At 41.4% G+C, this 15,105-nt stretch overlaps 1 protein-coding gene across 2 annotated transcripts; it reads right to left on the bottom strand.

Annotated features, from left to right (window-relative positions):
- Position 1: 1 nt before the first annotated feature.
- LOC311117240 (1-phosphatidylinositol phosphodiesterase-like) lies at positions 2–9,587 on the bottom strand. 2 transcript variants are annotated; one of them, XM_084157501.1, is made up of 3 exons: positions 9,314–9,587; positions 1,793–1,880; positions 2–1,128 (listed from the first exon to the last, which is right to left on the bottom strand). In XM_084157501.1, the coding sequence occupies exons 2-3, from the start codon at positions 1,870–1,872 to the stop codon at positions 282–284; spliced, it is 927 nt and encodes a 308-aa protein (XP_084013627.1). In that variant the 5' UTR covers positions 1,873–1,880; positions 9,314–9,587; the 3' UTR covers positions 2–281. The 2 variants fall into 2 exon arrangements, with proteins under 2 accessions (XP_084013627.1, XP_084013626.1); XM_084157500.1 differs by lacking the exon at positions 9,314–9,587 and adding an exon at positions 2,032–2,050.
- Positions 9,588–15,105: the final 5,518 nt, after the last annotated feature.

The raw sequence follows: 15,105 nt of genomic DNA, 5'->3' as shown, positions 1-15,105 counted from the left end.
TGCCATTTTAATGATTTTCTTTGTTTTTAATACAGCAAGCAGGGGAAAAGTACAAAGACGTTACAGTGCCAAGTCTTCATTATTGTTGATTGTAACATGCCAATACCACGTTACAATCACTAAAGTCTTTACTTGGTCATATTTTTCTATCTCGCTCCTTTTCAATATAAGCACAATCAAGTATAGTATATGTCATGTGTTGTTGCTTGACTTAATCTAATGCTGTCAACTAACATTTATTTCAGAAAGCAATATAATTATGACTTCCATGGGTGAACACTTCACCAATCATTGAGCTTAATGACTGTTTGAATGAGGTCGATACCAGGAAAGTCCATGGCAATCACCCCGAAACATGCCCTGGTGTGGTCACTGGAGAACTGTCTCAGATACTGATCGAGCCAGGGGTTAATCTTTTCAGCCACCTTCTTGGGAGTTAGAAACATGCCCAACAGTGTGCCAATGCCAGTGCCACTGGAGTAGCTAAGAACTAGATAATCACCACCACAATCGCCTGAAGCTTGTGTCAAGTGTTTCACAATTTTGTTCTCCTTGTCTGCAATATGAGTAACTTCATAGTCACCCTTGCTGTCGGTTTCCAAGAGAGGAATGCCCAGCTTAAAGCTGGATTTCTGTACAAATATCACCTTTCCTCTTGCCTCAGCCATAGTTGGCATGTCAGACTTCACCCATACATCTTTATCATCACTAATCATTTTTCCAACCAGCTCCTCAACATTCTCTTTATCAAACAAATCAGGCTTTACTCTAATGAGAACCGCCTCACTTCTGAATTCGGACAGAAATGCTCTGATCGTGTCAAGGACATCATTGAATGACGTGTGTTGGTAGACAACCCAGTGCATGATATAGAGTTTGTTTTCAAAGGCAAATATCCTGAGGTCCAGATAGCGTATGCCGGCCCTCAGCTGATCCCCCAAATCCCAGGCCTGACACTCTGCCGCTGGGCCTCCATAGAGAGCCATGGTGTCATGGGTACCAGGGATGGTGATGTCAGAGATTAACTTGTTGTCATCAATGTCCTCCATCCAGCCAATCTTGTAGGATTCTGGGAGTAGGAGTCCTTTATAGTCATTGAAGAAGAGGTCCTTTCCTTGGCAAAAACCTCTAAAAGTAAATCATACAACAAAGGATTGACTCATCATTTGTTTGTCATCTAAATATTGGTGTTTGAGGGTTATGAATGGTGTATAAACTCACAGTAAAAAAAGATATTGGTGCCACCTTGCACTTCCCTAAGCAGTGTATTCACTTTACCAAAGTCACCTTGTTCTGCAATTAATGTCGTACCATTTATCAAAGGTCATCAGCTAGATAATAGAGACTGAAATGTTGACGAGAGGCTTTACTCAGGTACCATGCTGTTTCAACAGATATCATACACAGATGGGAGAAAATAATCAGTCAATGGAGCATGGGATTGGGGGGGCATGAGCGTCTGTAAATATTGAAAAGCCAAATAAAGAAACCTTGATTTAAAATACTAATCTATATATATATATATATATATAACAATCAGTCCAGACTATGCTTACTTTTTCTTAAATATCTGTGTATCCCTGTGAATTACAAGTCATTGCACCAAAGCCATATGTATGGTATACCACAAAAACATGAACTGACTCACAACATTTTGCTCACTTTTCATAAACTTTTTTTAAAACTAAAGGAAGAAATGGTAGGTTCAATTTAGAGTGGACAATGTAAACCCCTAAAGTATATATTCTGGAATTAATGGGAACTTATTTTAAATACCTGTAGCCATACTTACACAAAAAGCAGTAACATGTAGAGGTGGCAAAACAGACCTTTCTCAGTTGTCCTCATGGTCACGTTAAAGGAGAAAAACATGCAACAACCTGCCAAAAAAATTTGGAACGTGAATAACATAATAATGCAAATCCAAAAATCCTACTCCTGATTTTCCATATAGCCTACCTTTTCTAAATGGCTTTCCTATACCAAGACTGAAATAAAATGTTTCATATGGCTAAAGACTGGGATACTCACATATAGCTCTGGCCCAAGGAGTTTCACACAAGTTCTGGTGGTATGACCTCTGCAGATTGGCAACTAAATTATAGCATACTGATAAAGGATAGGCGTGGTCTCCTAGTGTTTACCTACCGTTTTCATTGACTTTGAGAAAGGTTAAGCACACTTCTCAGCCTTGATCTGCAGTCACCAATGTGAGATGAGCCTCGTTAAGGATGTCATTAGCTAGGTTTCCACCCAATTGTATACAGATTTTCATGCGAATATATGCCAATTTTCCCACCAGATAAAAGTCAGTGCCTGAGGATGTAGTGCATACAAAATGTACCTTTTCGCTTAAAGCTGCAATATGTCACATGTTACTGTCATTCTCATTGAAAACAAGGCTAAGACATTTTACATTTTAGTAATTTAGCAGACGCTCTTATCCAGAGCGATTTACAGTAGTGAATGCTGTCGTAGTAAATATAAAATGTTATAGCTTGGTCTGACTAAAATGTTGTGCATGACCCATTTTGTGTTAGGAGCTTGTTTTCAATCAATGCTGTTCCTATGCAAGAACAATGGACAGAGGACCATATCTTGTCAAGGACAACACCCACGCCACAGGCCACAATCACTGATTGCTCCCCACGAGTTTTCCCTTGAGAACATACACACATTCACACACACATCTCCATGCATACGCACACTCATTCTCATGCCTCACGAGTTCGTGGACGCACACACAAACTCCACTTCTTTCTACTGGTCGGGTGCCAAGGGCAGAGGACTCTGCCGTGCACCAATGGGGCTTCTACTCTGGACAGAGCAGACCCGCCTCCTACGCCTCAGGAACCAATCAAGGGACTAGAAGAAGGACCCCTTCCTTTGTGTTACATTGTATAAAGTAATGCTGTAAACTCTGTTTTTTTATCCTTCTCAGCTGACACCATTAGCGTGGCATATGATTAGGTCCATGCATGTTAATTAGCAGGATCCCATGCATGTAGCTTGAGCAGTACCAGCTATCTCTGTGTTTAATAAACTGCCTTTTGCTTAAGCAAATTCCTCTCCGTCTAGCGTCGTTGGTTTTGTACTTCCTCTCCATATTATGGTTTCACCAACAAAATGGTAGCAGAGGATGGTTTTTAATTCGATCTAAAAGTTGGTGCGAGAGGAAAAGGCAAATCATCGATCTAAAAACAGACGGAAGAGTGACCTGAAAATCCAGGAGACATCAACTATTCGTCTTGCCTCAGGAACCTGATCAGAGCGCTCTTCTAAAAAGGTATGCAGAGCCTGTTAAAACGAAATCTTGCATATTGTATTATAGACCAATACCAAATTTTGATCAGAAGTACTGAGTGTGAGTATGAATACTTGTTAAATAATTTTCCATCCTAATGAATTAAGGCATACATTAGATATCTGGTACTGTGTTTTATACTGTATAAAGGAATAAGGAATAAAGGAATAAGGAATAAAGGAATAAGGAATAAAGGAATAAGGAATAAGGAATAAAGGAATAAACGTATCCAGAATGTGTCAAACTACGGATTGACGCATTGGTGGATAAGATTTGACCCATAAATCTAGATTCCTAAGGGACCCAGTTTGTTCTGAAATCTCTCGCATAAAATATATCCTATAGGGGAGGTCCTACCCTATAGGTTGCGAGAGAGGTGAAGTTAAACTGTGGCAGTGTTCTAGAAATTAAAATGGGGGAGAATCACCGAAATTGACCAGAGGTACTAAATTCCCGGGGATGCCAGTTATCTTTGTGATTTCACATTTAAAACGTTCCATATAAATGGTTGTGTGAAAGGTACAATTAAGCTGAGACTAAGTCTTTCCTAGTGATTGAGTTGTCTAAAGAAAATCCTTTGATAGGGATCCAGTTGCTTCTGTGATTTCACATAAGTATAAGGTTGTGTGAAGGGTGGCAGTTGAACTGAGACTATGTTTTAGGACGCTCTGGTAACCTAAATTTTTTAAGGTATTGTATTCTAATTGGCAGTTTTGTTTTGCTGTGTTTATATTTTAACGTGTCTGTGTTTTGATGTATTATAACGTGTAATGGATGATGGGAAGTTATAGTGAGACTTATGAAACTGAATACTAATCTGTTGAACTGAGTGAATTTGACCTAGGCTTTCAGGAACCAGGGACTGGGGAAACTGATATTGAAGTTGTGCATGATTCTAGAACAAGCGTTAGATAACTAAAGCGTGGTGTGTGCTGTGTGTAGAAATTACTGCATTGGTGTATGTGATTGGAATTCTTATTCTTATGATAATAATTGCATTACAAATTATATAAATTAGCCTCTTTATATGCGAGGGTGTCATACATGAGATAAGTCTGTATTTGATACCGATAATACATCCTTGGAAATAAAACACCAGGGACGGGATAAGTGTATAAAGATAGAGAAAGCAAGATGGCAGGGCCAAACATAACTAAACCCAAATTTAATGAATACCTAGAACAACGAATGACAGAGAGAGCAGAGGAAGAGTTGAGAGTAGGGACATGGGAAATAGAGGAGAGTAGGAGGGTGCAACCTAAAAAATCTGTCACAATGTGTGTGAAAGGGTCTCCTACAGTCGCCCCAGACACCAGCACCACTCCTGGCCCCACCTCACTATACAGCCTAAAAGGCACCATGACTTTTGGCCCACAACCACAACCATGGCCTCAGCGGGGCACTCCACCGGGTCCTCCTAGAAGAGGGAACTACCTGTGCTACCATTGTGGAAGAACTGGACATTTCAAGCGTGATTGTTGGGATCTGCAGAAATCTAACCATCAACCCCCAGGGAGGGGAAGAGGCAGAGGTACACCACAATGGAGAGGTAGAGGAAGGGGAGGACCCCCACAACAACCATAACCCCACCTGTCTGAACTCCAGGTGCCCGAAGGCTTGATCCTCATCCAATACTACTACCACCCACATCACAGACTGAACTCAACCAAGGCGATATAGCACAGTTACAGAGCTCAGCAGGACCCTATGAACATTCAGTCTGGGCCCAGGAGGGGGCGGCAGAGGACAGGACGAAATGATGGAAGACTACTTGAACCAGCTAGACTCTGCCCAGTCCCACACATCTGGTGGCACCCTCACATGACAGAAACTGTAGACAGGTTTTCAAAATGGGTAGAGGCAATTACTACAGAAAACTACAGAATTAGAGGATGATAGGTCAGTCATTAAGTGGCTACAAACTAAGTTAATACCCAGATATGGTATACCAAGGCAGATAAGATCTGACAACCACACATTTTTAGCAACAAACACCTGAAAAAGGTGGAGGTAAGATTCGGAATCATGCACAGATTCGGTTCAGTAACATCCACAGTCCCAACCAAACATTTAAAGCTAAAATAACAAAGGTTTGTGAAGGAACAAAATTAACATAGGTCCACCAAGGGAGGGAGGTCATATGCCCTCCCTTGATGTACAACAGATAGAAATGACTGATTATGTGAAGAAATTGACGGAATTTTCTGCAGCACTCTCTTCTCAGGCGCAGAAGGCCCAAGAGGGGGAGCTGTCGGGAAGTATGCTGACACTGAAGGTAAACGTGGGAGACTGGGTGAGGGTTAAAGTCCACAAGAGAAAGTGGCTGGAACCCAGGTGGACTGGACCGTACGAAGTGAAGGAGGTTACTTCACACTCAGTCCAGGTCAGAGGTAAATCAGGCGCACCCTGGCACCATCTAACACATTGCACACCAGCCCCCACTCCTTCTAGAACACTGACAGAAGTCAGGGCTGAATTGAGCAGCCAAAACCACAATTTGACACCAAAATGAAGATGAAATAGAATTTGAACAACAGCTTTAATGTATTTAATCGTGCACTAGAGGGGGACTAACATTCTTTCATTAACTGCCCATATAATTAGTATGCTAGAGGGGGCTGGTTATTTTTTTTTTTTACAAATTGCATTATGCGTTATCATGTGTTGTTTTTCTTTTCTACATTATTGTTTTTCTTTTAAGACTGATTCAACTATGCTTAATGTCAACATAATTAATGGATCACGTCTAGTAGACGTGAAGAGGGGGATTTGTCGTAGTAAATATAAAATGTTATAGCTTGGTCTGACTAAAATGTTGTGCATGACCCATTTTGTGTTAGGAGCTTGTTTTCAATCAATGCTGTTCCTATGCAAGAACAATGGACAGAGGACCATATCTTGTCAAGGACAACACCCACGCCACAGGCCACAATCACTGATTGCTCCCCACGAGTTTTCCCTTGAGAACATACACACATTCACACACACATCTCCATGCATACGCACACTCATTCTCATGCCTCACGAGTTCGTGGACGCACACACAAACTCCACTTCTTTCTACTGGTCGGGTGCCAAGGGCAGAGGACTCTGCCGTGCACCAATGGGGCTTCTACTCTGGACAGAGCAGACCCGCCTCCTACGCCTCGGGAACCAATCAAGGGACTAGAAGAAGGACCCCTTCCTTTGTGTTACATTGTATAAAGTAATGATGTAAACTCTGTTTTTTATCCTTCTCAGCTGACACCATTAGCGTGGCATATGATTAGGTCCATGCATGTTAATTAGCAGGATCCCATGCATGTAGCTTGAGCAGTACCAGCTATCTCTGTGTTTAATAAACTGCCTTTTGCTTAAGCAAATTCCTCTCCGTCTAGCGTCGTTGGTTTTGTACTTCCTCTCCATATTATGGTTTCACCAACAATGCATACATTTTCATACTTTTTCATACTAAGAAGCGGTAGAACTGTTTTATGTGCGCTATGGCTCCCGGTTTTAAGATTTGTGTGTGCATCTTTTAGGCTACAATGTTTTTGGTTATGGAAAATATATTTCACAGCAGTTTAGATCACGTGTCAAACTAATTCCACGGAGGGCCGAGTGTCTGCGGGCTTTCGCTCCAACCTTGTACTTGATTGATTAATTAAGGTCAGTAATTAGTATAAAACTCCTCTCACCTGGTTGTCTATGTCTTAATTGAAAGGAAAAAACAAATACCTGCAGACACTCTGCCCTCCATGGAATGAGTTTGACACCCCTGGTTTAGATGGTACAATGATTCTCTACACCAGGGAATCCCAAAATGTTCATCCAGCATTGGGGAACACTCGGGGCCTCCCTGCGCGCGCGCGCCACATCCAAATGTACTTTCATGTGATAATTATTATATCAAATCAATATTTGTTCATAAAGGCGTTTCCACCGCCATTTCTCTGGTAACTAATTTTACCTACACAAAAAGATCCCACCATGTCCAATGAAAAAATTATCTGTTGGAATTTATAAAATTGTATCCTACCGAAACTTCCTGTTTCCATTACAGCTGTCATGAATTATTTTTATAAGATATGACTTTAGGTAAAATGCATTATAATAATAATAATTAGTCATTTAGCAGACGCTTTTATCCAGAGCGACTTACAGGAGCAATTAGGGTTAAGTGCCTTGCTCAAGGGCACATCGACAGATTTTTCACCTAGTCGGTTCGGGGATTAGAACCAGCGACCTTTCGGTTACTGGCACAACGCTCTTAACCACTAAGCTACCTGCCGCCCTACATTAGGGTCGTGAATGCTTTGATTTAGTTATTAGGCCTATTAGGCTATTATTCACCTTCAAAACCTAATTCTCATGTCATCAAAGAATGAAATGAATGCATGTGGGATTTTATACTCATTACCGCACATAAAACTCCAATAATTTAAAGGGCTGATCTGTAGTTGAAACAATAACTAAGTAGCCACCCCGCCTCTGTTATGGTATGGTAAAAAGCTGAGGGATGGGCCTGGAAAAATGTAACCACTCTCACATTAATTAATATAACGATAAACGGACTGACCATCCATGATGTTAACATTTTATTTTTTACCAAGTTTTGAGGATGCAGTTTTTCTTTATATTTACATTGTTTACAAACATTGGAGTAAAACAAGCTTATATTTTGGGTTTTGATAGGGTGTGACAGTTGAACTAAGCTCATGAGGCATAAGTTATATCCTTCAAGAATCAATGTATATATAGTCTACTGTATCATAGTCCATGCCGCTCTGTCATTGCTTGTCCATATATATATATATATATTCTTAAATTCCATTCCTTACTTAGATTTGTGTGTATTGGGTATATGTTGTGAAATTGTTAGACATTACTTGTTAGACATTACTGTCGGAGCTTGAAGCACAAGCATTTTGCTACACCTACAATAAGATCTGCTAAACACGTGTATGTGACAAATAAAATTGTATTTTTTATTTATATCATTCATTCATTAGTCCAAAAATGTATGTAGCAAATGCAGATTGCCCCTTTAAATATAATATTTAATATATACAATTATTTGCCCACTTTTTTTCTCAGCATTGCAATTTTAGATTTGACAGTACAGGACCAATGATTTACATCTAGGCTTACACAGTTGAAGTCAGAAATGTACATACACCCTAGCCAAATACATTTAAACTCAGTTTTTCACAATTCCTGACATTTAATCCTAGTAAAAATTCCCTGTCTTAGGTCAGTTAGGATCACCACTTTATTTTAAGAATGTGAAATGTCAGAATAATAGTAGAGAGAATGATTTATTTCAGCTTTTATTTCTTTCATCACATTCCCAGTGGGTCATAATTTTACATACACTCAATTAGTATTTGGTAGCATTGCCTTTAAATTGTTTAACTTGGGTCAAACGTTTCGGGTTAAGCAATTAACATTCCATCATGCTTAGGGTTATGTACAAAAATTATAAAAGGAGCATAGGGGGTTTAAAAGGTTTGTGTGTGTCTCAGTCACCAGATCTCAACCCAATTGGACACTTATGGGAGATTCTGAAGCAGTGCCTGAGACAGCATTTTCCAACACCATCAACGAAACACCAAATTATCAAATTTCTCGTGGAAGAATGGTGTCGCATCCCTCCAATAGAGTTCCAGACACTTGTAGAATCTATGCCTTGGCGCATTGAAGCTGTTCTGGCGGCTCGTGAAGGCCCAACACCATATTAACCCCTACAGTCGATTGACGCACCCGTGCATCACACAGTGACTTCATTTTGAATAGCGCCCCCTGTGTTTTTATGCTAGACACTTACAGTTTATTGTAGTGGCTGCAGCTCAATCCCCTCTTTCCGCCCATATAAAGTTTGCGCCTATTCCAAATAATGGGGCTTGTGGAAGCGGTCTTTTTCTACACATGAGAGGATCCGAAGAAGACATTCGTCACAAAATCGTGTGTAAAACGTGAACCATTTGAGCTACAACTAATAAGTCACCACCATCGACAGATGATACTCACGACAGTGTCGGTTGTTTGGATCTATGACATCCACAAGCTTTACGCCAGTCGTCTGAACTCTGTCGCAGACTTCCTCATTTCGAAGAGGTCATTTTACGAAACCGACTGTCCAGACCGAACTGTTGGAGCTACAAAGTAATATGTCACCAAAGGGGAGAATCTCCAACTCAGTCTCATTAATTATGTACTATATGTACAAATTAGCACAATGTTTTAATGTACTAATTGCAAAAACTCATGGCGCATCGAACTCCATCAATGCCACGCCCCTTCTGAAGCCCTTAACTTGATGCTCTCGGAGTTTGTGCTATTAGTATAAAAAAAGCATATCTGCTTATTTGGACGTAGCTAGCTAGCTATTTTAAAGTGAAAGCGAGGTAAATTATCGGAGAAGAAATGACCAATAATCTAGTCATTTCTGTATTTCAGCCAGCATAATTCTAGACTATTATTTTATTTTAATTAGTTATGTGTAGTGCTTTATGATCTTGTATACTGGAAGTGATCTTTATTCGCTCTGGCCAACGTTGTAGCTGTAACGTAAGCTTGTATATTGAGATGTTATTCACAGTACACTCAGAAAAAAAAAAGAAGAGTGCTTTGTGGCACCATTTGTGCCTGTAGGGGAACCCTCTAAAAAAAAAAAGGTTCCAGATCGAGCCATTTAAATCAGATACAACTCTTTCTTTCTAAGAGTGTAGATTATTAATTGTCCCACAGCTCACGGTCTTTATTGACGATCAGGTAAAACACAGAATGACTGTTGTAGCCTAAATTTGTGCGCTGGGACAGCATCAGTGGCAGCATCAGTGGACTAGACTGGGAAGGCTTACTGTCCAATTCTACAGGGGCAACAGGGATGTGACCCGGCAATAGTGCAACCAATAACACTATATTACTTTGGCAAGACTGCCCTACAAAGGCAAAACGCAGTAACTACGAATTTGGTTAAACATATTTTATCTGTTGTAATGGTTTCCTGACACAGGAACAAGCCAGTTGATCAGAATATATCATGGATTATCAGAAATTGCTTTCTGTCTAGACAGAAAAATAATTTGAAGTCAGATTTAGCAGTAAAAAAAAATTAGTAGTTCCTGCGTTTTGCATTTGTAGGGCAGAATTGGGAGCCTAATAATTATATCTTACTATCAGTACTGTACAGTGGGGAAAAAAAGTATATAGTCAGCCACCAATTGTTCAAGTTCTCCCACTTAAAAAGATGAGAGGCCTGTAATTTTCATCATAGGTACACGTCAACTATGACAGACAAATTGAGATTTTTTTTCTCCAGAAAATCACATTGTAGGATTTTTAATGAATTTATTTGCAAATTATGGTGGAAAATAAGTATTTGGTCACCTACAAACAAGCAAGATTTCTGGCTCTCACAGACCTGTAACTTCTTTAAGAGGCTCCTCTGTCCTCCACTCGTTACCTGTATTAATGGCACCTGTTTGAACTTGTTATCAGTATAAAAGACACCTGTCCACAACCTCAGTCTGACTACAGTCCAATCCCATACACATACTTCCACGCCCATGAGGGTCCTAGACTTAAGCAGGCCATGACAATACCAGTGAGAGGAACATACTGTGTTTCTGCCTAACAGAGGATTGTTTACCTTAGACATGCAAGGCGGTGACGCCACTTAGTCGGAAGGTATAAATACACTGCTCAAAAAAATTAAGGGAACACTAAATTAACACATCCTAGATCTGAATGAATGAAATAATCTTATTAAATACTTTTTTCTTTACATAGTTGAATGTGCTGACAACAAAATCACACAAATTATCAATGGAAATCAAATATATCAACCCATGGAGGTCTGGATTTGGAGTCACCCTCAAAATTAAAGTGGAAAACCACACTACAGGCTGATCCAACTTTGATGTAATGTCCTTAAAACAAGTCAAAATGAGGCTCAGTAGTGTGTGGCCTCCACGTGCCTGTATGACCTCCCTACAACGCCTGGGCATGCTCCTGATGAGGTGGCGGATGGTCTCCTGCGGGATCTCCTCCCAGACCTGGACTAAAGCATCCGCCAACTCCTGGACAGTCTGTGGTGCAACGTGGCGTTGGTGGATGGAGCGAGACATGATGTCCCAGATGTGCTCAATTGGATTCAGGTCTGGGGAACAGGCGGGCCAGTCCATAGCATCAATGCCTTCCTCTTGCAGGAACTGCTGACACACTCCAGCCACATGAGGTCTAGCATTGTCTTGCATTAGGAGGAACCCAGCGCCAACCGCACCAGCATATGGACTCACAAGGTGTCTGAGGATCTCATCTCGGTACCTAATGGCAGTCAGGCTACCTCTGGCAAGCACATGGAGGGCTGTGTGGCCCCCCAAAGAAATGCCACCCCACACCATGACTGACCCACCGCCAAACCGGTCATGCTGGAGGATGTTGCAGGCAGCAGAACGTTCTCCACGGCGTCTCCAGACTCTGTCACGTCTGTCACATGTGCTCCTCCTTTGAGCAGACACGTGCACATTTGTGGCCTGCTGGAGGTCATTTTGCAGGGCTCTGGCAGTGCTCCTCCTGCTCCTCCTTGCACAAAGGCGGAGGTAGCAGTCCTGCTGCTGTGTTGTTGCCCTCCTACGGCCTCCTCCACGTCTCCTGATGTACTGGCCTGTCTCCTGGTAGCGCCTCCATGCTCTGGACACTACGCTGACAGACACAGCAAACCTTCTTGCCACAGCTCGCATTGATGTGCCATCCTGGATGAGCTGCACTACCTGAGCCACTTGTGTGGGTTGTAGACTCCGTCTCATGCTACCACTAGAGTGAAAGCACCGCCAGCATTCAAAAGTGACCAAAACATCAGCCAGGAAGCATAGGAACTGAGAAGTGGTCTGTGGTCACCACCTGCAAAACCAGTCCTTTATTGGGGGTGTCTTGCTAATTGCCTATAATTTCCACCTGTTGTCTATTCCATTTGCACAACAGCATGCTGTAAGTCGCTTTGGATAAAAGCGTCTGCTAAATGGCATATTATTATTATTATGTGAAATGTATTGTCAATCAGTGTTTCTTCCTAAGTGGACAGTTTGATTTCACAGAAGTGTGATTAACTTGGAGTTACATTGTGTTGTTTAAGTGTTCCCTTTATTTTTTTGAGCAGTGTATATGCTTGTGGGTCGAATAAACTTGAGCTTTTTCTGGTTGTCCATTTAGAGTTTTGTTCAGAACCTAACATACCTTCTGGCCACTGCTGCACCTCAGCAGCCCACTCCTGAAGCACAGCGTCGTTGATGTCCAGCTCTGCCTGCTTTTATTCAAGGAAGCTGGTCTCCTTCAGTCTTTTGACGTTCTGAAAAAAATAATTAAAATGAGGAATAACATAGGTGAAGGTTCTAATTTTTCAAGTGAATCACACTAAAAGATTAGACTTTAATGTACACAGTCATCTTGAGGTTTTCCTAGATCAAGATGAGTAGTAAAAATAATAAAAAGCTGCGCCAGGATTGCAGACAGAAGATCAGACATGTAGAAACAGATAAACAAGAATGAGAAAGCAGATACAGGTTCAAAATAAAAATAGTTTTATGAAAACTAAAATGTGAAACTTCTGGGGGGGGGCCGGTGGACAACCTTGTTTTAGGGTCATGCCCCAAGGTAAAGCTCTATTTAGGGCGATACTCACCCCTGCCATTAGCTGCAATATGGTCACCTGTTCCGGTAAGGTCCAAGTCCTCCGCCGTGACTTTTGATGACAATAATATACAATGAACATGAGGCAGCCAGGACTGGCATATGGTACCTATTTAGAAAAAATGGTTACACTTTACATGCGTAAACAAACAACGAAATAGGTACATAACACTTACCTTGTCTCGAGGCCTTCTTAGACCTTTTTCGTCCAGGTCTTTGGTGAATTATGTTGCCTCTGCTGTCCCTCTATCCATTGGACAGGGGCAAGGCTAGTGGCAGGAGCCTGTCGCTTTGCAGCTTGCTCCTTCTGATCCTAAAGTATTTATTAAAATCAAACAGAATGGGAATCTGTCTGATTAAAATTACAACATTGTGGTATGTACCCACAATTCAACTGCCCTAAAAAAATATACTGTGGAAATGTGAAATATCACTTACAGCTACAGTGCAGTCGGAAAGTATTCAGACCCCTTGACTTTTTCCACATTTTGTTACGTTACAGCCTTACTCTAAAATTGAGCAAATTGTTTTTCCCGCCCCCCCAATCTACACACAACACCCCATAATGACAAAGCAAAAACAGCTTTAGACATTTTAGCAAATGTATAAGAAATAAAACTGAAATATTACATTTACATAAGAATTCATACCCTTTACTCAGTACTTTGTTGAAGCACCTTTCGCAGCCTCGAGTCTTCTTGGGTGTGACGCTACAAGCTTGGCACACCTGTATTTGGGGAATTTCTCCCATTCTTCTCTGCAGATCCTCTCAAGCTCTATCTGGTTGGATGGGAAGCGTTGCTGCACAGCTATCTTCAGATCTCACCAGAGATGTTCTATCGGGTTCAAGTTCAGGCTCTGGCTGGGCCACCCAAGACCATTCAGAGACGTGTCTTGGCTGTGTGATTAGGGTCGTTGTCCTGTTGGAAGGTAAACCGTTCATCAGACCAGAGAATCTTGTTTCTCATGGTCTGACAGTCCTTTAGGTGCCTTTTGGCAGACTCCAAGCGGGCCGTCATGTGCCTTTTACTAAGGAGTGGCTTCCGTCTGGCCATTCTACCATAAAGGCCTGATTGGTGGAGTGCTGCAGAGATGGTTGTCCTTCTGGGAGGTTCTCCCATCTCCACAGAGGAACTCTGGAGTTCTGTCAGAGTGACCATCGGGTTCTTGGTCACCTCCCTGACCAAGGCCCTTCTCCCCCGATTCCTCAGTTTGGCCGGGCGGCCAGCTCTAGGAAGAGTCTTGGTGGTTCCAAACTTCTTCCATTGAAGAATGATGGAGGCCACTTTGTTCTCGGGACCTTCAATGCTGCAGACATTTTTTGGTACCCTTCCCCAGATCTGTGCCTTGACACAATTCTGTCTCAGAGCTCTACGGACAATTCCTTGACCTCATGGGTTGGTTTTTGCTCTGACATTCACTGTCAACTGTGGGACCTTATATAGACAGTGTGTGCCTTTCCAAATTATGTCCAATCAATTGAATTTACCACAGGTGGAGTCCAATCAAGTTGTAGAAACCTCTCAAGGATGATCAATGGAAACAGGATACACCTGAGCTCAATTTCGAGTCTCATAGCAAAGGTTCTGAATACTTATGTAAATAAGGTATCTGTTTTTTGTTTTGTTTTTATGTGCAAACAATTCTAAAACTGTTTTCGCTTTGTCATTATGTGGTACTGTGTGTAGATTGATGAAGAAAATATTGCATTTAATCCGATTTAGAATAAGGCTGTAATGAAACAAAATGTGGAAAAAGGGACGGGGTCGGAACACTTTCTGAATGCACTGTAGCTATAGATAGTAGGCTACACTGCATAATGAAACAATCCATTGTAAGCTAGTGTTTTGAGGGTGGACTGACTGTATTATTTGGCATTAATAGACTGGTTTTACACACAACAACTTTCTATCCAAGCTGGGAGAGAGCACGAGGAAGGCTCATGTCATGCAGGTTCAAGTAGGCTATACAGGACATTTGTATGTTTTTTAAATAAATTGGTATTCTGTTGTATCGAAAATACATTTTACAATCTGCAATGTTTGAATTTCCAACTTGAATTACTGAACAAGTAGTTACATTATTGCCACGAGCCAGAAGTCTAAATCATGGCAGCCTTGCGACACCGT

This window comes from Coregonus lavaretus (genome assembly GCF_964263955.1).
Source record: "Coregonus lavaretus genome assembly, chromosome: 3".
In the NCBI taxonomy this organism is placed as follows: Eukaryota; Metazoa; Chordata; class Actinopteri; order Salmoniformes; family Salmonidae; genus Coregonus; species Coregonus lavaretus.
Note: the sequence above shows the minus strand (reverse complement) of the source record. Positions and strands in the feature narration are given on the sequence as shown.